The following is a 25729-nucleotide window of genomic DNA, read 5'->3' on the forward strand; positions in this document are numbered from 1 at the left end:
TTTTATTCTATACAAAATAATTTTAAAAAATGGCTTAAAAAATGTTATGAGTACTATAAAAGTTTGTAATATTCTAGTGATTTAGGTAAATACATGATAAAAATATATTTTCTTTAATTTCTAAATTATTATTGACTATGTAGAGTATTTCTTTAATGTCCTAAGTCATTACAAATTTTTATACTACTCCTAACATCTTTTAAGCCATTTTTAAATTATTTTGCATAGAATAAAATATTTTTTGTGGTATGATTAAAATAAATTTATTAAAAAATATTCATGAGCTATCAAGAATGGGCAGAAGAGTATTGTATAGAATTCGAATTGCTCACCATATAATTCGAATCAGAGTGATTGAACTTCCCATGCGTAATTCGAATCATGTAATATCTCACCATATAATTTAAAAAAAATTATTAAAAAATATTCATAAGCTATTAAAAATGGACAAAAGAGTATTGTATGGAATTCGAATTGATAGCTCATTAATATTTTAAAGAAATCTCGTAATTAAATATTTTGTTAGCTTTTTTTAATGTATGAAATAAAATATATATATTTTTTAATTTTAAATTATTATTTTTTTAATAAATCTTTTAATAAATGAGGGTGTAATTCGAATCAACCTGATTCAAATTATTGTATGTGTGTAATTTGAATTAGGTTTATTCGAATTAGTGTGTGTGAGTTTTGTGTATAATTCGAAGCAACATGATTCGAATTATGTGCAGATCAAGTTCGAATTTAGTTGATTCGAACTATATATAAACATGCATTGGTTGATTCATGAAATAATTTTTGGTTTGACGGATTTGTGTAATTTTTTGCTCCCCTTGGCTTAATATAGTGATTTGCCCTAATAAATGATACTTTTAAATTTGAATAATTTATTAATTAGTCTGTACTTATTATACCATATATTTAATAATTTATTGAAAAAAGAATATTAATATAATGAATAAAAAATAATTTAAAAAAATATTGTTTAAAGAAATATAAGGACAAATAAACTCCTAACCAATTTAAATTTAGAGACAATTAGACCCCGTCCATTTTTGAACCTGACACGTCAGCATTTTTCATTCATAATTGACGGAAAAATACCCACAGAGACCGCGTTGTGTGACGAAATCAGGGAACAGAGACCGAAGTAGATCGATTTTATTTTGAGGGATCACGTTGTTATTCTTGAAAATGGACAGTGATCGAGTTGGTAGTTCACTCATTAATTAATAGAAGATTTAACCAATTTGTCTAACAGTTTATTCATTTGCTTAGACAAATATTAGGATTTGGATCCCGTCTTATACACCATAAATTAGTTATTAATTTATCGGACTGGTAAATACAGTAGAGTCGTATAGAACAAAAAAAATAGAAAATTTAATTATATTATGTAAATTTTAATTTTTAATAAAATATTTTTTATAATATTCTTAAAATGTATTTTCAAAACACATATTAATAATATCCATTAATAAATACTAATTTGTTTATTAATTCATTATGATATTAATAATAAATTTAAAGTTTACTAGAATTGTAATTTTTTATAACTTAATTGAGTTTTCAATTTAAATCTTAAATAAAAGAAATCTATTTTTTTTCATTAATTATATGTAATGAAAAATATTTTCAAAAGACTATATATCTAATTTTTCATGTCTTCTTTATATACGAACATTCTACAATTGTAAATTTGTAAGAGCCCCTCTTCTCTTAAATGGAGAAAAGTATGCAAGTCTATATACTTTAACAATTTATTCATCTATAGATAAAATGTATTTCAACATCTACTAAAGTTTTTTTCCACCACTTATAACAATTGTTCAATTATTTTTTCGATGTAATATGAGAAATGGACTTTTTTATATAAATAAATAACAGAAATATTTTATTTTCCAAAATACGCATGAAGAGAAATGTTTCCAAAAATGCGTAGAGCCACTTCAGGGAGACGCATGCGAATTGGATTTACACTCCAATTCAGGTGTGGCGGCCACGAATTATAACTGGCATGGCAGGTTAAAAAGCTGCGGCTTTAATACATTGCTGGCATGCACGAAATGGCTCACATCGCCACTAGCGCACACGAATTGGGCGACCTCAGGGGCAGCGGCAGCGAAGTGGAACCAATGCACTGGCGGCGTCCACGAAATGAGTATTTGTTCCTGGAGGCCACGAAGTGGGTGGTCAAAGCTGCCAATTTTCAGCAAGTACCAGTACCCGTACGAGGCAGGCATTGGTTATGTTGGGTGATAAAGGACACTTGGGAAAGGAGATGGAACACATATAAAAAGGTGAAGGGGAGGGACCTTATGCATTCGGTTTAAAGGGAAAGGGGGTTTTTTAAAAAAAAAAAAAAGTGGTGGTGGTAAAAAAGAATTGTACCCGTACCCGTACGAGTTTCATATTGCGACACATTTGCTTCATAAGGTTAGTTTAAGTGTTTAAGTAAAATTTTTAAATTATATTCTTGTTTTTGTCGACAAATAAAACTGGTTAAAGTATTTTTTATTATATTCTTTTTTTTTCTTCTGTTGCAGTTCACACATATTCTCACTCCTCATGGCACACTTGTCAACGTTTTCATGTCAGATTCTGATCCAAGTATGGAAATTAGGCGGCAGAGACTTGAGCCTTATTTAAGATGAACAGGATTTTACCATGCTTGCTTAATAAAGTGCTTCGAGTATGACAATCCACTTATAAATGCCTGTGTCAAACGATGGCATCCCGAAACTCACACATTTCACCTCCCTTGGGGTGAGCGTACCAAAACCCTGGAAGATGTTGCAATGCAATTAGGTCTACCTATTGATGGTGAGTCTGTCAGTGGTACTTTGAGGTCATAGAGCAAGTTCCACCAAAGAGATCTTTGGGAGTGGTGTCACGAACTTCTTGATGAAGTTCCAGCTGGCCACGTAAGGACAACGAAATTCAACATAAAGTTGAAGTGGCTCAAGAATCGTCTTCAGCAGATGCCACTTGATTTACAAGACAATGCCCTCATGCAGTATGCACATTGTTACATATTGTACTTGTTGGGAGGCGTGCTACTACTGGACAAGGCCAATAATATGGTCCATGTTCGATGTCTTCCGTTATTGGTAGATTATGATGCCATCAGTACCTACAGTTGGGGTAGTGCCATTATTTGTTGGTTATATCGAGCTATGTGCTTAACGCCATTCTTTGTTCGTTATTCGACGGGTTGGACCATTTCATCCCTCAGCAATCATTCCCACATTCCCTAACAGATCTTGGTCTTGCCCTCAACCGCTTCGATACCGTCATTCAGCCTGCTGTGGTAGGGAAGAGGTCCGTCTCTATTGGTGACACCGCCGGATCTGTGCTCCGACCGTACGATGCTACGCAGATGCAAGGCCGACGTCTTTCTTACGCCGGGGTTGATGCTAATGTGGACGATGACGAGGGTCATGATGGTCATCCTTGTCGTGACATTCGAGCTCCTGCTTGTGGGACAGGTGGCAGATTGGGACACGACCACCATTAGTTGCGTGGCTTATATATTTAGTATTCTGTTGTAACATTTATTTCATTTACTTTTCCTTCGCTTGAGTATCTACTTCATCCTATTGTGTTAGTCATTCGATGTTGTGCTATTTCTTTCCATTTTATCCGTATGTCAGTTCCACCATTTGTTGTTGAATTTTATGTTGTGTTCTTATTTTCATGTGATGTATGTACGTAGTTTTAGTAACGATGGTTCCCATGTACCGGCAACTATGCAATAAATTCAACAATGTGGTAAACTAAACAACAACGCGACATAACATGAAATAAAGCAACAACAACAAGTTTATATAATTCAGCAGAAACATGCTCAAATATTGCACTAAACTGATACATTAAACAAAAATGGTGGTATACTAAGTGGCAGAAATATGCAGACAGTGTCACCTAGTATGCCATGGTGTCCTGCAAAGTCTGCATCGCTTACCTGAGCCCGACTCAACCTTGTCCATCTCATTACGAATCCTTATAGACACCGGATGTCCTTCCATTATACGTTGTAGGTGGGTATTGAAACGTACACGTTGTACTTCGTATGGGGACCACATCTCCTCGTCTGGCATTGGTTGGAATTCCATCTCGTAGACTTAGAACATGTTTTCAACCCAATAAACTGCCTCGACATATTGTTGCCAGTCGCGTCTTGCAAAGGCGCATGCGGCCAAAGCATGAGCACAGGGGTAGTGCAACGCTTGGAAGAAACCACAGCACACATCTGATGCTCAAGGTAAATGCGAAACCAAGACTGCACCCCTACAGCTGCTATCTCATCAACTGTGAAGATTGAAGTAGCTCTGTCATACGACATCACAAGCATCTGGGAAATTCCCCCACTGTTTGCTAATATCGCTTTTTGCAGGAATTGCAAGAATACCTGACCGCATGCGATCTGTGATTGTGCCTGGCGACCCTTGTTCACAAATAATTCATTAAGGCGATGATAGGTAGACTTGATAATTGCACAAACTGGTAAATTTTTAGTGCCCTTGAGGACGGAGTTGATACACTCAGAAAGATTGGTCATCATGTGACCATATCGATGACCGTCATCGCAATGCTGTAGCTATTTAGGTGGCTCTAACCCTCGGATCCATGCCATCATCTGCGGAGATATTACAGGATCATCGCCGCTGATTAACTATAGGTAGTACTGCGCCTGCTCTTGCGTCTTCAAATACACGGCGTTAACCAGGTGTCTTTTGGCTTCTTCACTGTTGAAACTTGTTGCGAAGTTAGAGGCGATATGTCATACACAGTAAACATTGTGCTCCCATCCACACCCATCCCGCTCTAAAGCAGCCTTTATTGCTGCATGCCTATCAGAGATAAGCAGAATTCCTGGTTGCCTCACTACATGCCTCTTTAGATTGGTAAGGAAAAAGTACCATGAATCTGTATTCTCTCTCTCCACAATTGCGAAAGTGATTGACAGAATGTTGTTATTCCCGTCCTGTGCTATGCCCATAAGTAGGGTGCCTGCGTACTTACCATACAGGTGTGTTCCGTTTACTGAGACCAGTGGCTTACAGTGCTTGAAAGCCTCAGCACACGAGAGGAAGGACTAGAAAACCTGATGAAACATGACACTCTCACGGTCTAGAGTGTTTCCAACATAGTAAGGCCTCGTTTGTAGGTCAACAATTGTTCCTGTTGTGAAAATGCTTACTTATTAAAACATATAAACCACTAAAACCACAATGAATAACCAAGCCCAATAAGTGTGCAATGCCAGTTATACCACGAAAGCTTGCAGGGCGTTGAAGTATCTCCACACCTGGTCATACGAATCGTCCCAATCACCATAGATTTTGGCAATTGCCCTCTGCTTTGCATGCCAAACCTTCTTGTATGAAACCTTGTACCCGTATGCAAACTCGACTGATCCTTGTAACACCTTTATGCAAATGGTCGCGTCAGCATGCATCATGGGGAATATATGCTGGCAGTTGACATTGCTATCAAGTTGAGCATGATCTTGAGACATCAAACTTGCCAAGCAACTATGAGGCCCTTGGTATTTTCGAATTTTCCAAAATCCGGAAGACCTCTGCGACCCATACCATCCAACGACATTGATCCCCAAACTGCTTGCATCGACATACATACTTACTTTGGTTTGACTCTACTACCTTGTATTCTGCACTCCAGCGGATATTATAGTTTTTAACAGCAAGCATCGCTATCTCCCTATTGAGAAACTTCAACCCAATCTCGAGCTCCATCTCACCTGATAAAGCGTAACTGCTCGGTCTGTCTTCTGCATTGGTCGACTGCATTGCTCCAAGAGTTAAAGACAGGTAGTGTGCTAGCATGCTGCTGGATACACCACCACCCCCACCCCCACCCCCCCGATTCGACATGAATTGGAGGAACTGTCTCGTGATGAAGCGACTGGGTTTCGGGAACAGCTTCTGCCTCATCACCGCTAAAATCTTCGATCTCATCTTCATCAGAAGTTTTTGCCATGCCATCATGATGATATGTATCGAATCCAACAAGGTTGGAAGGGGGGGTTCTTGACAAATATCTGTATTCTGTTCTGACGTCACAAACGCGTTAAAGCTTGGATTACGGGTCCTACCAGTATCCCGACCCGGAACGAAATCCGCCGATCCGAAATTTCTAACACCATCCACATTATTAGAAGTAGATGAGCTTCCACCTATATCTTGAAGATTCAAACAAAGCTCCAACGAATAGATACTTCCAATGCTGCGATGATAAGAAAACATCATCGAAACATGTTGATCAGATTTAATCTGCATTTTCTGATATGCAAACGAGTTGTCTACTGCAACTGGCATCTTGTGTCAGCTTCGTGATTTCCTTTTTTCCCACCATTCCGGTATTCATGAGAATCAAATTCTTCAGGTCTTGCAATGATGTATGTGGTAGAATCATTATCCAAAGGGGATCGTCACAAACAAACGTAATACCTTATGCCGTAGGAGAAATTTCTCCATTATGATATATGATCAAATATACATTTTCGGAAGCCATACACATAGCAAAACTGAACCAACACCCACAATATTTTAGAGAGAAAGAAAGTAGCTAGGTTGAGAGAAATTTTAGAGTTGGAAGAGAGTGCAGGAGAATGCATCCTTCTGTGAATGGTGCACAAGCGTTCATATAGGCAAATTAGGAACGAACTTCGCATGCAGTACACCTGAAGGGCACCATATCGCGTGTAGTACCATTGACTTGGAATCCAATTCGTGGATGCCCCACCAGAATTGACCATTTCGCTGGCGCCAGCCACAACATGGCCTCCCCACCCATTTCGTGGGCGCCGACCCAGAAATGATTCCTGCCCTGCCAGTCCCAATTCGTGGCCGCCAAACCTGAATTGGAGTGTAAATCCAATTCGTATGCGCCTCGCTTGAAGTGGCCCTGCGCATTTTCGGAAGCATTTCTCTTCATGCATATTTTGGAAAATAAAACATTTTTGTTATTTATTTATATAAAAAAGCCATAAGAAATGGGTAGTACCAAGTTTTGATGAATTAGTTAGATAATATGTCAGATGTGTTAGGAAAAAAAGATTTTGTGGCAAGTTTTATTTATAATATAAATGATAGTTTGTCCATACAATAAAAAAACATCTTTACGACACAATTTATTTTTCACAAAAAGTATATATTTTTCTTTTTATTATCAAGAAATAAGATTTTTCTTTTGAGTAAACTACTATTTGTACCCATAAAAGTTGAAAACGCTGACACATCTACCCATAAAAAAAAGAAATTACCATTTGTACCCATAAAACATGAATTCCATATAACAAAATTATCTAAACACTAAAAAATCACATAAAAACTCTAAATTACCCTTATCATCATCTGCATCATCTTTACCCCTCCACCACCACTAACCACATCCTCTTTCTCTCTCTCTCTCTCTCCTTCCATTTTCTAAGCTCGTCGCCGCCGCCGCCAGAGTCTGTCAACTCTGTCAACTCCTTCCTCTCTCTCTCTTTCCCTCTTTTCCCTTCTGTGATTTGCCTTTCTCTCTCTCTCTTATACTTTTTCGAATGATTGCGTGATGTAGGTTCGGTGGTCTCTGGGTTTGCAGATTGGGGAAGAGCAGGTGGAACTGCAGACTGGACATGGGCTGGATCGGAGATCTGTGTCAACGAGAGATGGAGGGCCAGTTGGAATGGGTTGGGGCAGCGGTAGCGATCAGACAGCGGCGGCGGCTCTAGGGTTACGATCACATTACTTTCATTCTAAATAAATTTATTTTTTTATAATGTGATTAAGTGTAATTTACTTAGATGTGATTAAAAAATAATTGAATACTATGTACAGTAAAAAATTGATATTATTGAAGGATAAAACTAAAATTTATTTCTATGTATCGTTTTTGCTCCCAACGTTTTCATCTTATTTGAGTCCCTAACGTTTCAAAATCGTCTCAATTTTGTCCCGCCGTTAATTCTGTTAATGGATCCCTAACGACAGGACAACATTGAGTCAATTTTGAAATGTTAGAAACTTAAATAGGATTATTGAAATGTTAGGGACAACTTTAAGACTTACCCCAAACGTTGGGGACAAAAACAATACTTTACTCTTAATATAATATCACTCGTCAGCAATTCAAATAGTATATAGCAATTTTAGGTTTAACAAAGATCAACTCAATATAAAGAACATGTTTCCATATTTATGATGATTTTTTACAAGTAAAGGGCCTTGAATCTTCATAGGAAGTTTGACGCAATATGCCTAACACAGAACATATGAAATGCTCTAGGAGGACTCCACGCACCATTACATTTAGCCATTGTTGCATTGATAGTCGTGCCAATAAAAAATAATACCGACACCGTCCCTCCTGACGATATTTTTCCGTAAATTATTCAGAAAAAAAATGCCATGCGTTAGTGGTCTCTCCTTCAACGATGGCAAAAGCAAGTCACACAATATTTTGGTTTCCATATTGAGACACAACAACCAAAAGAGCTCCTTTATATCGCCCATACAGATGTGTGCCATCAACATGCACGAGTGGTTTGTAATGTCGGAACACTCTAATGCATGGATGGAAGCTCTAAAAACCTCGAAGCATTATCTTTACACATTCCTCCACCTCAGATCCACGATATGCTAGTATAGAATCAACCTGAACCACAGATCCTGGGTTCAAAGCACACATTGCCACACACTATGCGGGCAACACTCGTATAAAACTTCTCAACCACCAAAGATTTTTGTAATCGACTTTTACTTTGCCAATTATGTTTTACGATAACTTATCGTATAGTTGAATTTCAACTGAACATCTGTTGTCACAACTCGGATCTTCAGATATGGGTCGGTTTCAACTAGAAGTCTTATAGCGTCCACGATTGTGTCAGAATCTAGTTTCGAATGGTCTTGAGATATTATGTCTATAGTGCAAGTATGACTTCCATTGTATCGTCTAATTTCCCAACAACATTTTCTCTGAATCAAACTAACGCGAATCAGTCAATCACGACCTCTACCGTACTGCATGCATTTCGTATAAAACATCAAAGGCTCAAACTCAAACACCCTGTAATCGACACCCATGGAAGTAATATAATTCCTAATTGGCATGACTACAGTTTCTCCAGAACTGAACTCCATTCCAACAGCAAACTCACCATCTTGCACAAAAAAATACCTGTGTGTGTGGAATAACAATTTCTAAGTTCTAAAAAAAGTATATCTAATTGTATTTAAAGGGTTTTCAATTTTCAATGATTTGTACAAAATTTCATCAAAGCAGTCATAATATCTAGTAAAATAACGTAAGTTGGGTTTTTTCTTTATCTTTTATACAAAATAATCTTATTAAAAAGTACTCTCAAGTTGAGCAACATTTATCATTTTTAGAGAGTAAGCAATTTTTGAAACATTTTAACTGGTAACTTAAAAACAAATATATTTTAAATAATTCAACAAATAAAATTAGAATGTATAACCGAAATTTGATAAATAAAAATAAAATTGTCTTGACAAAAAAAATGATAAGCTGACATACCTGAGTTTGCCAACTCAAGAAATTCGGGTGCGTTCATATCTTCAAGATCCAAAGCACGCATGAAAGATGGAACACCAAATGAATGTTGGCTTCTTACCATGCTTGTTGCAGCCTGAATTTCCGTGTCGGTAATCTCGTTTCCTCCCAACATGTCATTGTTGGATAAGAACTCCTCTTTACTGTCAATGTCATTTTCTTCCCAATCTGTGTTGCCCCCTTCAGGTAGGAAGGATTCGTCAACTCCGTGACTAATAGCCAACTCTTCGAATTCAACATACAATTCGATCATCGACACATGAGCTTGATTCTGTTGATAAATCATTAACATTTCTAGCATGATGGCATCAGTCACATTCATTACTTAAAACTATATTACATCACTGAAAACTAACACAAATTGCCTGTATAAAATACTGCTAATTCTCTTTGACAAATTATCGTATATGTGCTGGCATAGTCTATTTTATAACTCTACAAATGATATCATGCAGGGAATAACAAAAAATACTGAACTTACATAAATAAATTTCACACCATTATATATATATGGTATAATCTCACTTTCAAAATATACTAATAAACACACATTAATTTTCATGACTTCAAAAAATAAAAACTTCTCAAGAAAATTCTCACATGATGAAGACTTATACAAAATCACAGTTTTAACTTTTCAATCAAAATGAATGTTGCTTCTGAAACACTAACTCTCTTATATAGGAAAAGAAAACTAATTTTTTAACAATTTTTTTCTCAAAAAATAGTTAATTTTATCTAAAATAATATTAAATTGTTATGCTTTTCGCAGTCTCCGAATTAGTAAAAATGTCCCATCATGCAAAATTTATTGAGTTTAAATATTATTTGCTTCAAATATTTTTCGTAAATACAATTTTTTTTAAGTAAATAAACCAATCTCAAATCCGATAGATTTAAAAAAATTAAAAAATATTACTCGTAATTGACGAGCAGTTTTTGCTTTTACTTTATCTGGGTTAATATTCAAATTCGTCTCTGAAAGATCACACGATCTTCATTTTTGACTTTGAATAATTTTTTTAATCAAATTAGCTCCTGAAAGATAAACTGTAAGTCAAATTAGTCTTTCCGTCAGTTAGATGATGACGTGTCACGTTAAGTGCCACGTGGCAGGTCAGTGTCACTTGACATGTAAAAAAGTTTTTTATTAGTCAAAATAGTCATTGAAAGTCCAGACGTAAGTCATTTTCATCCCTCAAATTTTAAAAATTAGTCAAACTAATCTTTATATATTTTTTTTATAATATTAAATTTATAATATTTTTTTATACTACTAATTTTAATATTATTTTTTAAACCATAATAAACAAAATTCTCTTTACATAAAATAATAAAAATAATTAAATTTTTATAAAGTTATTTTGTCATTTATATTTTAAAATTTTACATTTTCAAATTGTAATTTTTTATGTGAATTTTTTTTTATTTAAATGAGTTTATCAAATTATTGTTGATTATATATTTAAAAATTTAATATTTTAAATTTTACTAAATAATATAGTAATTATTTTAAATTTTAAATTTTTAAAATTTTTAAAATTATAATTTTTATTATTATTTAATTTATATAGTAAAACTCAACAATTGAAAAATTGATTTATCACTACCAGTTTATATAGAAATTGAAGCAAAATTTGTGAACCTTCTTAAATTTTGACTCTAAGTATCACTACCATTACATCCTATATGTAAGTAATACCGTAATGAAAAAAAAGATGTAATAAAAAAAAATAGTGGTATAACTTTGTTTAGGTTAACATACATAAATTTTGATTTTGAGCATATAACTTTGTTTAGATTAATAAATACATACATTTCAATTTTGAATATTCCAGCAAAATGCAATAATGTAAGAAAAATGTTTTAGAATAGAAAAGAATAAGAGAGATTTTGAGAAGAATTAAAGGAGAGAGATAATTTTATTGAAAAAATTTTTAAGAAGAAAAGATACAATTACTAATGTTTTGTTTGTCAATTACATTTCTATTAAAATTAGTAGTATCAAAAAATATTTCAAATTTAATATTATGAAGAAAAAATAAAAAAAATTATATAAGGACTAGTTTGACTAATTTTTAAAATTTGAGGGATGAAAATGACTTATGTCTGGACTTTCAAGGACTATTTTGACTAATAAAAACTTTTTTACATGTCAAGTGACACGTGGTATGCCTGACCTGCCATGTGGCGTGCCACGTGGCACTTAACGTGACACGTCATCATCCAACTGACGAAAAAACTAATTTGACTTACAGTTTATCTTTTAGGGACTAATTTGATTAAAAAAATCATTCGGAGACGAAAATGAAGATCGCGTAATCTTTCAGGAACGAATTTGAGCATTAACCCTATTTTATCCTGTTATCGTCTCTTTAATGACCATAAAATAGGTACCGCCACCATAAAATTTAACACTTTACATACCCATATTAAAAAACAACTCAAAAAAATTGTCCATATTAAAATTTTTTTTCCCTAAAAAAAAGTATCTTTACAACACAATTTTTTTTTATTATCAAGAAATGAGAATTTTCTTTTCTATTTCACTATATTAACTCTCTCTTATCAACGAGTATACAAAAATATTAAATTAATTAAATAATTATTCACATAAAATAATCATTAAAATTTTATTAGATAATTTAATATATTTAATTAAATCATTTAATATAAACACACAATTATTTCAATTGAAAAATGATTTATTTATACTAATTAAGAAAACTTCAAAGCTCAAAAAAATAAAAAATAAAACAAATTATGTGTCAATTTCGAAGCAAGCAATGTAAATTGTGAGCTAAAAAAGAAAGCATTTTTTATTTGTTGCTTTCGATATCACTGTGTCAGTGGTTACTCACTGTCACTGAGCTACCCTCTCAGCTCGGCGATGCTCTCTCTCCACCGTCTCCCCGGCGTCCCCACCGCCAAACCACCACTTTTTCCGTCTACCTCAACCTTCACCCACCCACCACGACGACCTACATTCCTCTTCCCCCAATCCAAAACCCTACCAAAACCCCCAAAATTCCACAAATCCCCCACCGCCCTCCTCCAGTGGAACCGCAAACCCCAGCTCTCCGGCGAAACCCCCCGCGTAGTCGTCGTCACCTCCGGAAAAGGCGGCGTCGGTAAGACCACAACCACCGCCAACATCGGCCTCTCCCTCGCCAGACTCGACTTCTCCGTCGTCGCCATCGACGCCGACGTCGGCCTCCGCAACCTCGACCTCCTCTTAGGCCTCGAGAATCGCGTGAACTACACCGCCCTCGAGGTTCTCAACGGCGATTGCAGGCTCGACCAGGCTCTCGTCAGGGACAAGCGTTGGTCCAACTTTGAATTGCTCTGCATTTCAAAGCCTAGGTCAAAATTGCCCCTAGGGTTTGGAGGAAAAGCCCTAATTTGGCTCGTCGATGCTCTCAAATCGCGCACAGAAGGTTGCCCTGACTTCATCCTCATTGATTGCCCCGCCGGCATCGACGCTGGATTCATCACCGCCATAACGCCGGCGAACGAGGCAATTCTGATAACCACACCAGATATAACTGCCCTTAGAGATGCTGATAGGGTTACTGGTTTGCTTGAATGTGATGGAATTAGGGACATAAAGATGATTGTGAATAGAGTCAGGACAGATATGATTAAGGGTGAGGACATGATGTCTGTTCTTGATGTACAAGAAATGCTAGGGTTGCCGCTGCTCGGAGCGATTCCGGAGGATTCGGAGGTTATAAGGAGTACCAATAGAGGGTACCCTTTGGTTCTGAATAAGCCTCCAACATTGGCAGGGTTGGCATTTGAGCAAGCAGCTTGGAGGCTTGTGGAGCAAGATACAATGCAAGCTGTCATGGTTGAGGAGGAGCCAAAGCGTGGCTTTTTCTCCTTCTTTGGTGGCTAACTAGAACACAATGAATCCAAGTTTGGAATGTTTTTTCAAATTTCAACTTTGCTTGTGATTGGTTTTTTGGTTCTGTTTTCAAGTTAGTGTGATTTTGTTTGCTTCTTATTTTAGGATGGAGTATTGCAAATTTGTTATCATGTGTAGGTGGTAGTGGGAGAGGAGCAAGGAGGAAGCTGTGTACAGTTTTGGGGGTTAGCAAAGCTTATATCTTTCTTTCTTCATTTGCTTTATTTCAATTGTGTTAGTATTCAGGATGATTTAGTTTAGGGTCACTTTTTGAGTTCATTTCTGCATTATTAATCGGTTGCCTAATGGTGATTCAATAATATTGTTTTGTTCTACTCTGTTTTATCTACATACTAGGGTGTTGTTTATGCCTTGGAACATGGAACAAAATTCTCTCCTTGATGAGTAAGTTTACACTTCACCATGCATGATAAGTTCATTTTTGTTTCTAAATTCTAATGCAGCATGTAGTAGTGTGTCACTGATAAAAATCTGCTTAATATGATGCGAAACTTGATCCCTGCTATGATTTTATAATGTTATGGAAGGTTTGTCCTTCTCAGCAATTTATCAATCTCTGCTATCCTAGAATACTGCATATATGAATCATGATGCACCATTAATTTTTTTTTTTGGTGCATACAACACACACACTCTACTCACCCACACACTAAATACTCTCTTTTTCACCAAAAGAGATTCGAACTTATGTGGCACTTTTAGGAGGCAAATGTATTTGCCATTAGGACAAGCCTCAGCCACATTTTCAAAGAACTTGTATTGTAAGGTGAATTATAAAGTAAAGATGTAAGTTTACAGATCTTTCCTTTTATGTGATGAAAGAGAAATTAAAAATACTGGGACCCACATTTCGAATATTAATAAAATAATAAAAAATAACTATAAAAGAAATTTAATTCTCTCTCTATACAACCGCAATCTGTATAGTAGAGTGCCCCGTATTGTAAACATAGCAGTTTTTTAGCAGGTTTCATTCTTTTTTGGGGTCAAGTTGATTCGTCATATGTAAATGGATAATTTTGGGCCGAAGTTTAGTTAAGGTTAAATTACACAGTTGGTCTCTACACTTTAAAATTTTGTAATTGGGTCTTTAAAGAGAATTAAAATTTATAATTTAGTCTCCGTCGTTCAAAAAGTGTTTGATTTAATAGAATATTCTTAGTATATTCCTTATTTTAACAGAATATTTTCAGCATATTCTAAGAATATTCTGTTAAATCAACACTTTTTAAATGGCGAGGACTAAATTACAAATTTTAATTTTCTTTAGGAATCAAATTACAAACTTTTAAAGTATAGAGACCAATTTGCAATTTCACTGAAAGTGTAAGGACTAACTGTATAATTTAACCTACAGTTAATTAAGGGTACATAACTATATGGTATGTAGGAGTATTATTGTTTTGACTCCGGAGTCTTGCATTGGTGCCAAAAAGACCATTGGCCCAGTTAACTGGTCAAAGACTCGATGATTTCTGTTGGGCTCAGCTTAGTATTATTGAACCCAATCTAGTAAGCATTTATATACCCTAAACGGGTTGTGAATTCCCAAAAAAAGAAAACGGAACTGAATAAAACAAAACTTAGTTTGGAATTGCAAGAAATTAAATGTTATAAAACAATACCACTTTTATGTTAAAAAATATTTGGTAATACTAATGACAAACTATTTGGTCTAAACTTGCCAACTTGGTTTGAGTTAGGCAAGTCCATTCCGAAAGTAAATGTGTTGCGATATTACTTTTTACATGTTTGTAACAAAATTATTGGCCACTCATGATTATTCTTTTAACTATATCATTATTTCATGCATACATGCACCGTTGCGGTAACTATTGGATATTTTTGCGTGTACAGTAAGGTTGATAAGAAGAAGAAAATCACGGTATATAATTTTTTTTAATGACTTGTGACTTCTAACATTCTCTTTTCCCTTTCCCATTTACCACCACAATTTTGATCAATTAATGAACCTATGTTAATTACCAAGCAGTGAATGATGGATGTGCTCTTTTAGATAGAAAAAGCAGCATCAAAATCCTTTGTGATTTGTGTGTCACATCATTATCTTTGCATCATAGCAACATGTATAGAAATAACTATTTTCTAGCTTTTATATTTATTTTTCATTTACATACGTATACATGCCATTTTGTCTGTAAGTCTAATTCTAAATATCTAATCCATTAGGAAGAAGAAAATCAATTTCTATTTTTGGCAAAGCAAAAGAAATTCATATAGATAAGGTCATTTCCAATAATATCTTTTTAATACCCTTTTGTCTGTAAGTCTAATTCTAAATATCTAATCCAGTGGGAAAAAAGAATATCAATTTCTATTTTTGACAAAACAAAAGTAATTTCATATAGATAAGGTCATTTCCAATAATATATCTTTTTGGATACCTAGAATTAACTACCAAATTCAACCCTATGTTTGTTGGCCGGTTGGTTTCTGTTTCTAGTGAAAGTTGTAGCATATTATATGACGAGGCTCAATAGATAACCTACACTTGGTCAATTGACACGTGATATTTTATGTATGATTATGTCTAATCAAAATCCTACGATAATTTTTTTTTTTTACATAAGCAATATTTATAAACTAACCTTTCATTTAATTCTCTAATTTGGATTTCAATAACGTGACTACTATGTTAACTAATTATAGAATACGACCATCGAAAAAACATTTATTATATATAAGGTTTAATTATTCTGTTAAATTTTATAGTTTTACTAAAATTTTAAGTAAATTTTTATTTTTTTAATTAAGTCTTTAGATTGTTTTTTTATTTTATAATTAGGTTCTTTTTATATAAAAAATGTTAAAATTAACGAAGTATTTTTTGTAAAAAAAATATGTAATTATAAATTTTTAATTGTGAATACCTTCAATTTGCGAAAAATATTCAGTTAATTCTAATATTTTTTATATTAAAAAATATCTAATTATAAAATTAAAAATAACTAAAAAACTATAAAGATTTAATTATAAATTTAATAAACCTATAAAAACTAACAGAATAATTAAGCTGTCAATGAATTATATTTATATCTCAAATGACATACTCTTTTCATACTCTTTTAAGAGGTTATGGGTTCGAATCTTTCTATCTTTAATAAAAAAAAAATTAAGCCTACTTACAAAAAAAAACAGTGATTACTGGATTGAGAATAAATTTCAGTATAAACTCATGAGTAAGAAGACTTTAAGTTACAGGTAACCCTTTTGACCTTAATAATTTGTAGTTTTTTTCCCCCTAAATAAAGCAATGCAATCAATAAGGGCCATGGGTGGATGTTCCTCTAAATATGACAGTTATATATTAAAAATGGAATCACCACCAATGGATTATTTGGAACTATTCAGAAAAGTGAAGTGCATGAATCACTAAGGTTGCTTTTCTCCAATCAAAAGAGAAAAGGGAAATAATTGGAGAAAATGTTTGCTCTATATTTAGCTTACACGTATCTCACACAAAAAAGAAACGAGTTAGGTTCAGGTGAAAGGATAAAGTAAATTAAAAAAATAAAATTATATTAACGAAAGGGAAGATTAGTCCAAGCAACAATTACCCACCCATGATTAGACATGCAAATATGCAATATGGGTTGCATGTGGATTGATTTCATAGGGTTAATAATTAACATATTTTATAGGGTAAAGCTAGGATGAGAAGCACCAATCGTCATAAACCATATAAGATGATGATTAATACATTTATTAATTATTAAAACAAGTACATTATTCAATGAATCAATGCAATACGCTTTTTTTTTTTTTAATTATTTGCGATATATCATTTAAAATTTTAAAATTGTCGTTGGTCGATGAATTACTATATGCATAAGACAGAATTTAAATCACTGATATTTTATTAAACGGATAAATAAACTGGCAATTCAATCAATCCAAATTGATTACAAACTTACAATATGCTTTTATTTAATACTACTAAAAGTTTACTATTGGTATTAGGACTTAGGAGGGGAATATGTAACCTGAAACAAGAAGAAAAATATTTGAATTAGAAATCATACAAAATGTGATTATTTTTCATGTCATGAAACACTTAATGACTTAGGGTTCGTCAACTATATGGAGGTCAATTTTAACAAAGTGCTTAGTTCATGGAGCATCGTTATTATAATCTGATATATGATTTTTTATTTTACTTACCTCCTTCCTCAAATCTAGCTGTGTATCTAATATCCCACTTACATTGAACAAATTCATTGCAAGTCAAATATTCGCTATTTTCGAAGTCAAAGTAAATGTCCTTAGAGAAACGAAACCTTTTTTTATATATAAAAAAAAAATAGTTTATGTGCAAAGGGAAGCTAGTTGAGATTTACCAACCTTTGGCTTAGTATTTGATCTAGATTAGTGAGATATGCATTTGAATACTCAAATTCAATTTAAAATTCTATTTCTTATTATTATTTAATGTTTATTGATAATTTGTTTTTCATTTAATTTAACCATGTATATACTATTAACCGGTTACAAATTAGCATTGACTCATTGTACACAACCTAAGTCATCAACGTGATATTTTTGCTCAATATATTTGTTAGAATATAATTAGGGACTAAGAGAATCGTAATAATAAAGACGTAATTTTTTATAATAAATATTTAGATATACTAAATAATGTTAATTGATCCTAATTATATTCTAATAATATTGAAATTACGAAAAGATAAACGTTCTCCTTATATGAAGGACATGTAATTTGATTTGGTTACGAAATAGATTAATTTTTTTAAGTTAAGAAAATAATAAAAAAAATAAATTATTTTTAAATTAAGATAATAATTTTGTTATTAATATTGTACAATTTTTTTTAAATTTTAAAAAAATATTTTTCCTCAAGTAAGAGTAAGACACAATAGTAGAATTGGCTGTGCTTTCTTGTGAGTAGTGAGTGCCCCACAAAAGGGCACATGCCATGAACTGTTTCCTCACTCATCCCATCCCACTTGGGGCTACATGAATCCAACATCAAAATAAATACATAAATAATAAACTCTCTATTATTAATTTATTTGGATACAAAATAATGTTACTTGAACTTATTTTAATCATTATTTATTACTAATTCTCGTCATATACACAAAATGTAGGCTATTAGTAGTTTTATTCAAATATATATATGTTTTTCTCTCTCTTTTCTATTATATTATTAGTGTCATCTACATTTAAATTGAGTTCAAATGTTGTTATTGCTTCACACAAAAAAGTGAAAAACATGTTTATTGAATGTACATTTCTCATTCCTCCATTGTCTTAGCAAAGAGCCAAAATTGAAGGCACCAATTATTTTTTGCACAACCCTTTTTTTATTACTTTTCTTGACCTCTTTTATACCTCTTTTTCCCCTTTTACACTATATATGCTGCTATATAATAATAATAATAAAAAAAAAGAACTGTACAAATGATAGCAAATTTTCATTTCATTTGATTTGATTTTTCTCTACAATGATATATAATTCTTTAAAACAGCTTTTCTGGTCAATGTTTGAATTTGTCATGAACTATTATTATTATTATTATTATTATTATTATTATTATTATAAGATTTTGTTCTCCTACTAATCTCTTTCTCAAGCTCTTCTAACCCTCCCACTTCTTCAATTTCCTGCACCACAAGAAACATATGTAAGCATCCAAAAATATAATAATTTAAAATGAAAAAAAATAATAATAAAGGGAGAAATAAACAAGAATATATGTAACTCTCTAACCTTTGGTCCCAAAAAGAGGCCATATGGCACCCCATTGAATTTGTCCGAATGGTGAAGCTGAAATAAATAAATAAATAAATAAATAACAGAGACAAATTAAACAACAAAATCTTGATCTCGGTACTGTATCAGATCATTTTCACAAATAAACAAACATCAACATGTGTTTCCTCCCTATGTTCCTATTAATTAAGTGAAACCAATCATAGCCTAATATATAGTATAGCATCCATAAATTAGGGAAATTATAATGTTACTTCTATTTTGATAATGCTGCTATTTTTTCTATAAATTCATAGAAACATACAATGAATAAAAAAAATGTAATGAGTGACATTATCAAAAATAGGAGAGGAATTATCATATTTTCATAAATTAATATTAATTTAATATAAGAAATTGAAGATGTAATAGAAGAATTAATTAGTTTACTTTGTGAGCAGCAGCAACTCTTCTGAAGTAGGGAACATTGGCAATGGGACCTACAGGGAATCTCCTATGAACTAAGCCATCGTGCACAAACATGTAAGCCATTCCAAACACTGTGATTCCAAGACCCTGCACCATTATACTCAAATCAATTAATTAATCAAGAAATTCAATTATGACTGCATTCGTTCTTTTAGATTATCATTCACACCATAGATATAAAAAGTAGTTATTTATATCGTGAAAATTTAGATGTAGTTAGTTGTCTTTACGTAAAGTTGATAGCTAAAAATTGTTAAATGATTTAAATATTTGACTAAATTATCATCTAACGATTCTCAACTGTCAACTTCACGTGAATTGGTACCGATTTATATTTAGGTAACAGCATTTAATAAAACAAAGAAAAAGTAAAAGATTATTATATATATACTTACAGCACCAAAGCAGAGGCCAGGGATTAGTCCTTTGTGGAAGAAACCGAAGGAGAGAAGAGCAATGGCAGGAACAGCGTTTATTATTGCAAACACATCGTTCAATTCGAAGGGTCCATCTCTTGGTCTATGGTGGGACTGCAATTTTATTCAAACCAAAATTTCACTTCTTTTTGTCCTTTTCTTTATTCTTTTTTAAGATAGATATCATATCACATACTTTACACTGATTTGTTGATCACGGATTGGGAAGGATAAACCAAAATCACAAATCATTCTAATTTCAATACTTATACTTTGTGTTTGGGCCTTGCATTTGTAAAACTATTAAAAAATTATGACGAAAACTCACACGATATTGTCTTTGCAAGTGAAAATAACAGTTAAGACTTTGAAATCAGGATTAATATAATACATGTTTAACCAAAAGGTCTAAAAGTAAGACTAAGCACCGACAAAGTCTAAATTGAGATTATGAATCTTGATTCTCTACTGTGTTTTGGAAAGCTTCATTTGGAAGTTATAATTAAATAAATAAAAATCAAATTAAATTACCTCATGCATGTGCCACAAAGAAGCATGCCAGAGAGCTCTGTGTGCCCATCTAGCCCAAAATTCCATACCCACCTGAAACAATATCATCACATATCATATGCTATACCCAAATTTCACATAGAATTGGAAGCAATCAAATTCTGAATTTGTAAAATTTTGTAATGTAAGGGGCTTACAGCAGCACCAACGGAGAGAGCAAATGTGCCAAACATTTCAGACAATGGAATTTCTCCACCCTACACCAACCACCAACTCTCAATTTCAGATTAACTAACACATGCTTGAATTATTCTTAATTAATCAAACGGAATTCAATAATGCAAGTATTATTACTGTTATATAACAATTTAGTCAAATTATAAGATAAGTGCACGTAAGTCTGGAATATTATAAAATAGTGTGAAAATTGTGAAAGCAGTTAATGAGATAATTACATAATTACCTCAAATTGCCATGCGAATCTATAATAAACAGCGAAGACCGCCATGGAAGTGATGCCAAAGCTAGACATCATGGCGGTAATGAGGTACGTTAATCTCTCAGACTTCTTCCTGGCCAATCTCTCCGCGACACGTGGCGGAACCAGCTGAGGATAAACCACAACGGTTTCTTCTTCGTCCTTTTCGCTTTCCGCCACGTGGCTGCTGGCGGTTTTCTTGGGGTCTTCCATGAGAACACAGGTAGTGAACTTTATAGTTGCGGGCTTCTGGTGTGTTCTGAAGAAGGAAGCAGGCGTTGGAGTGTGAGGATTGAAGGATTGGTGTTTGTGGTGGTGGTGGTGGTGAGGTCGGAGGAGGGGCTTCCAGGCAATTGCGGCGGAGAGTCCTGCCGCCATGGTGGGTTTGAGTTGTGAGGCTCTGAAAAGAGAGAGAAAGAAGTGAGTGGTGATGGTGAGAGGGGAAGAGAATGAAGGAAGGAGAGGGGGGTTTTAAAGGGAGAGAAACAACAGAGACCACAACTTTGATTTCTGTTTGAACTTTAATTTCCACCTCTTTCTAATGTGGACCCTATGCTATATGTTTATGTATTTTATTTTAGCGAAAGTACGAGAAGCCAATAGAATATTTATACAATGAATAGAGGTTTAGAGAGTATTAGAGATATAATTATTAGTGTTATTTTTTTGATCAGTTGAAGCTTTTGGGATGAGTTGTATCATGATATGGTATTAGAGCGTTAAATTTGAAAGGTCAACAATCCTTGGTGAATCCCAAAATCAGTTTAAGTTTTTGGGAAGATATTTATTATCGTTAGTATTCAGATTGGTTATTTTAAATAGTATGGTAGTCCATTGTCTCCCTAGCATCCTTTATTTTTCTTTATTTTATGTATTTATTTATGAAAAATTGTTCGACTACTATTAAAATTTATTTTTTTATTATTTTAATTATTAATATTTAAAAGCCAATGAGATATAGCTCAAATGACATAATCTCCCGATACTCAATTAAGAGGTCGCGGGTTCGAATCTCCTATCTTTAGTAAAAAAAAAATTATTAATATTTAAAAATATAAAAAATACATTATTAAATTATTAAAAAGATTAAATTAATAATTAAATAACAATAAAAAATAATAAATTCTGATATATAGTTTCTAGTATTTTTCTGTTTATACTAATTAAACCCTTCATTCTATATAGTAAAAGAATAAGTAAAACCCTTCATTCTTGGCTATACATTATTCAAACTTACTTCTTTTCCAAACGGCCTTTATTTTATTTTATAGTCTACCTACCATGTGTTTTTGGAGTAAGCTTTTATAGAAAACATATAAAACTTTAATATATTTATTAAATCAATTTTAAAACTTATTAATAATAATTTTAACACATTTTTAAAATATACGATGGTTAAATTCTTATTTTATTTATAAATAATCTTTTTAAATGTCCTCAAGTTATATTTTTATTAACTATTTTTAATAATAACTTGATAAATATAAAAACAGAAAAATTTAAAAATCAATGCTTTTATTTATTTTAGACAATATTTAACCACTATAGAAAAAAAAGCTTATATACACGTACTCTAATGTATTTAAGTTTTTTTTTTTTTATATATATAAAGATATTATTACCTGATTAAGTACGGCCTAAAATAATAAAATTTACTAACTTTCTAGAAAAATTATAATTTAATTATTAGTTAAAGAATTAAAATTATTTTTTATATATATACAGGTATAGACTAGAATCTTTAAGGGTATCCAACCATCCATGTGCATTAAAATTGGGAATGAAAGGCACTTTTACTCAAGTACATGTACTTAGCTCCGGTACTTATTATTATTATTATTCAAAAATACTATCTATACAGAAAAAATAAGTAATTAAATTGATTATTATATATTTATATATAAATATATATTATTTTATTTTATTTTTAATATATATTTTATATTTTAATATATATTTTATATAAACAAATAGTCAATTTAATAGTTAATTTTGTATACATGTAACATGTCTTATTATTATTTTGTTTGTATTATTTTATTGTATATAATTTAATTATATAATTATCTAGTTAGAACTTGATATCTTGATCGTGATCCAATCTTCAGAATCATTTTGGAAATTTGGTGGCAAGCTGTTTTTAGATTGATTGTACAAGTTCAACTAAAAAGAAACAAGGGAGAAAGTATCTTTTGATTTGTAACTTATTTTCTTTAATATTGTTATCATCCAGGATAAACGATATGTAAGAGTGTTCTTGAAAGAATTCTAAATTAAGTGTAATTGTGTAAAAGTTTAGGATTCAACAAAATATGAGAGTGAAATGTGTGAGAAATTTTAGATAGATTCAAATATTCAATACAAAATGTCAAAATGAATTGAGAGTGAATTGCTTTTTCGGTCAGAATTCGACTCGATTATAAATAATAACATTCAGATAGATATAAATTTATTTGGACTAATCTTCGAAAAAAAATCTATAGTAAGCATATTAATTAATCCTTAAAATTATAGTTGCGTGACAAAGTATTATTATATATATTGTTTAAGATTGAGTTATGTTGTAATAATTACATAATGTAATTTTTTTTATAGAACTCTTAAGTCCTATTCGAATAAATACATATTTAAATGTCGGAATGTGTTTAACATATATTCACACGTGCTATATTAAAGAAGATCCAAAAGTTACCTAACACAAAAAAAAAAAAAAAAAAAACCAAACTATATCTTGATTGAAGTTCATATGTACTAGAACATAAACATATCATGATTATTTTATATTAAAACCTTAAAAGTAAAATGTTTCAAAAATATTTTTAGAAATACTAAAATTTCAAAAATATTTAATAACAAAAAAATTAGCTAAAAACAGTTAAAATTTGTTTTATTTAGTATTTATTAATTATTATTAAAATTAATAGATACTAAATAAAATAAATCTAGACTTTTTTGTCTTTCTAATATTATCAAAAACTTAAAAGCAAATCAAAATCTCATATTATTTTTTTTATAAAATTTAAATTTAATTTTAATATACCATCAGTGTAAAATATAATTTTATGTGTATTTTAATATTTAATTATGTAATATCACATCAATAGAAATAATTATTTTTTATATTAATTACATAAATAATTATCTAAAAAAATGAATATAATTACATAATTATATAAAACGTTTTATACTGTCAATATGTCAAAATTAAACTCACTAAAAAAAACCCATTATTTATTTGACATTCATAATCCCTAAATAAAGTCATGACTATGTTACAAAGTAACCTAATTAATTAAAAATGTCAACATCTACTACAACTCAATAGACATGTAGTTCCAAAGTGCAAATTGCAAAAGATCACTAGAGATAACGATAGCATCATGTGTATGTTAGGCTTTCCTACCAATTTGTCTCCGGCCATGGAAAGTGTGAAATGTGTTTAAGCTTTAAAGTCATGACATTCAATTCAAGGACCGAAAACGGTGATGCGGCCCTTCTATATCCGTTAATTCTATTATTATATTATACTATATATTTTCCAATAACTATACATGCTTATTATAATAATACTCCTTTCGGTGTTTTAAGCCAATCCATATCTTTTTGATAAATAAAATTTGTACTATTTATTTGTACACTTTTTAGTATAAAAAGTAGCATTTTTATTTTTAGTTTATTTATTATTTTTAATATTAAAATAAAAATATAAAAAACAATGCATATAATATTTTTTAATAATTTAAGTGGTTCATAACTAATGAATTTTCCACTGCTCAATCGGCCGTGTAATTGATTTCATAGGACACTTTTTAACATCAAGCTAAGCTACAAAGCCTACATATATACAACAAAGTCTGCATTTAATTACTTCCATACAACTTCATTAACATTCTATTTAGTACGTTTATGTTATTTTTATGAAAAAAAACCTAGTTATTATATATTTAAAAATATTATTTATACATCAAAATTAATTATTATAATTAACCACTATATATTTATATATAAATATATATAATTTAATTTATTTTTAATATATATTTTATATTTTAGTATGTATTTTATATTAATAATTAATTTTAATAGTTAATTTTAATATTTATTTGACATAGTTGTTATATATTATATTCTTCTGCTTTTTTTTTATTCTATTACTTTTCGGTATATCGTAATTAGGCTCATTTTTTTGGATATGCAAATTCTGTGTGTGTTGTGCTTGGGTATGGAGGTGGAGTAGTGCTAGACATGAATGTGAGAAATTTTTTTTGAACCATAAAGTGAAGAAATCGGACTGTCCGATGTCTTTGTTAAAAAAATTATGAATACAAATCGGACCATCCGATTTGTGTGGGAAGGAAAATCGGATAGTCCGATTTGATTATTAAATTTTTTTAATTGTTTAAAATACAAATCGGAAGGTCCGATTTGTGTAATACAATTTTTTTTATTTTTTAAACACAAATTGGAGGGTTTGATTTGCTGTTGACACCACAACTGCGTAAAGTACCTATACACTCCATAACTGTGTTCTACACCATTCTTCCACCCATATCTAAATTAAAAAGTGTCGTAATTAAGTTTAAAAATTA

The 25729-nt window shown here is 31.8% G+C and overlaps 2 protein-coding genes across 3 annotated transcripts; one reads left to right on the plus strand and one right to left on the minus strand.

The window, feature by feature from the left end:
* The first annotated feature begins 12278 nt into the window (after nt 1-12278).
* Nucleotides 12279-14311, plus strand: LOC112751849 (septum site-determining protein minD homolog, chloroplastic). The gene is made up of 2 exons (XM_025801134.3): nt 12279-13677; nt 13850-14311. Exon 1 carries the CDS (start codon nt 12476-12478, stop codon nt 13481-13483), a length of 1008 nt encoding a protein of 335 aa, XP_025656919.1. The 5' UTR covers nt 12279-12475; the 3' UTR covers nt 13484-13677; nt 13850-14311.
* A 4645-nt stretch (nt 14312-18956) lies between these two features.
* Nucleotides 18957-21678, minus strand: LOC112751851 (beta-carotene hydroxylase 2, chloroplastic). 2 transcript variants are annotated; one of them, XM_025801136.3, is made up of 7 exons: nt 21126-21678; nt 20860-20919; nt 20684-20755; nt 20132-20266; nt 19698-19823; nt 19266-19322; nt 18957-19159 (listed from the first exon to the last, which is right to left on the minus strand). In XM_025801136.3, the coding sequence occupies exons 1-7, from the start codon at nt 21516-21518 to the stop codon at nt 19049-19051; spliced, it is 954 nt and encodes a 317-aa protein (XP_025656921.1). In that variant the 5' UTR covers nt 21519-21678; the 3' UTR covers nt 18957-19048. The 2 variants fall into 2 exon arrangements, with proteins under 2 accessions (XP_025656921.1, XP_072074204.1); XM_072218103.1 differs by lacking the exon at nt 19266-19322 and having other exon boundaries at nt 21126-21670.
* Nucleotides 21679-25729: the final 4051 nt, after the last annotated feature.

This window comes from Arachis hypogaea, chromosome 15, assembly GCF_003086295.3.
Source record: "Arachis hypogaea cultivar Tifrunner chromosome 15, arahy.Tifrunner.gnm2.J5K5, whole genome shotgun sequence".
NCBI classification, from domain to species: Eukaryota; Viridiplantae; Streptophyta; class Magnoliopsida; order Fabales; family Fabaceae; genus Arachis; species Arachis hypogaea.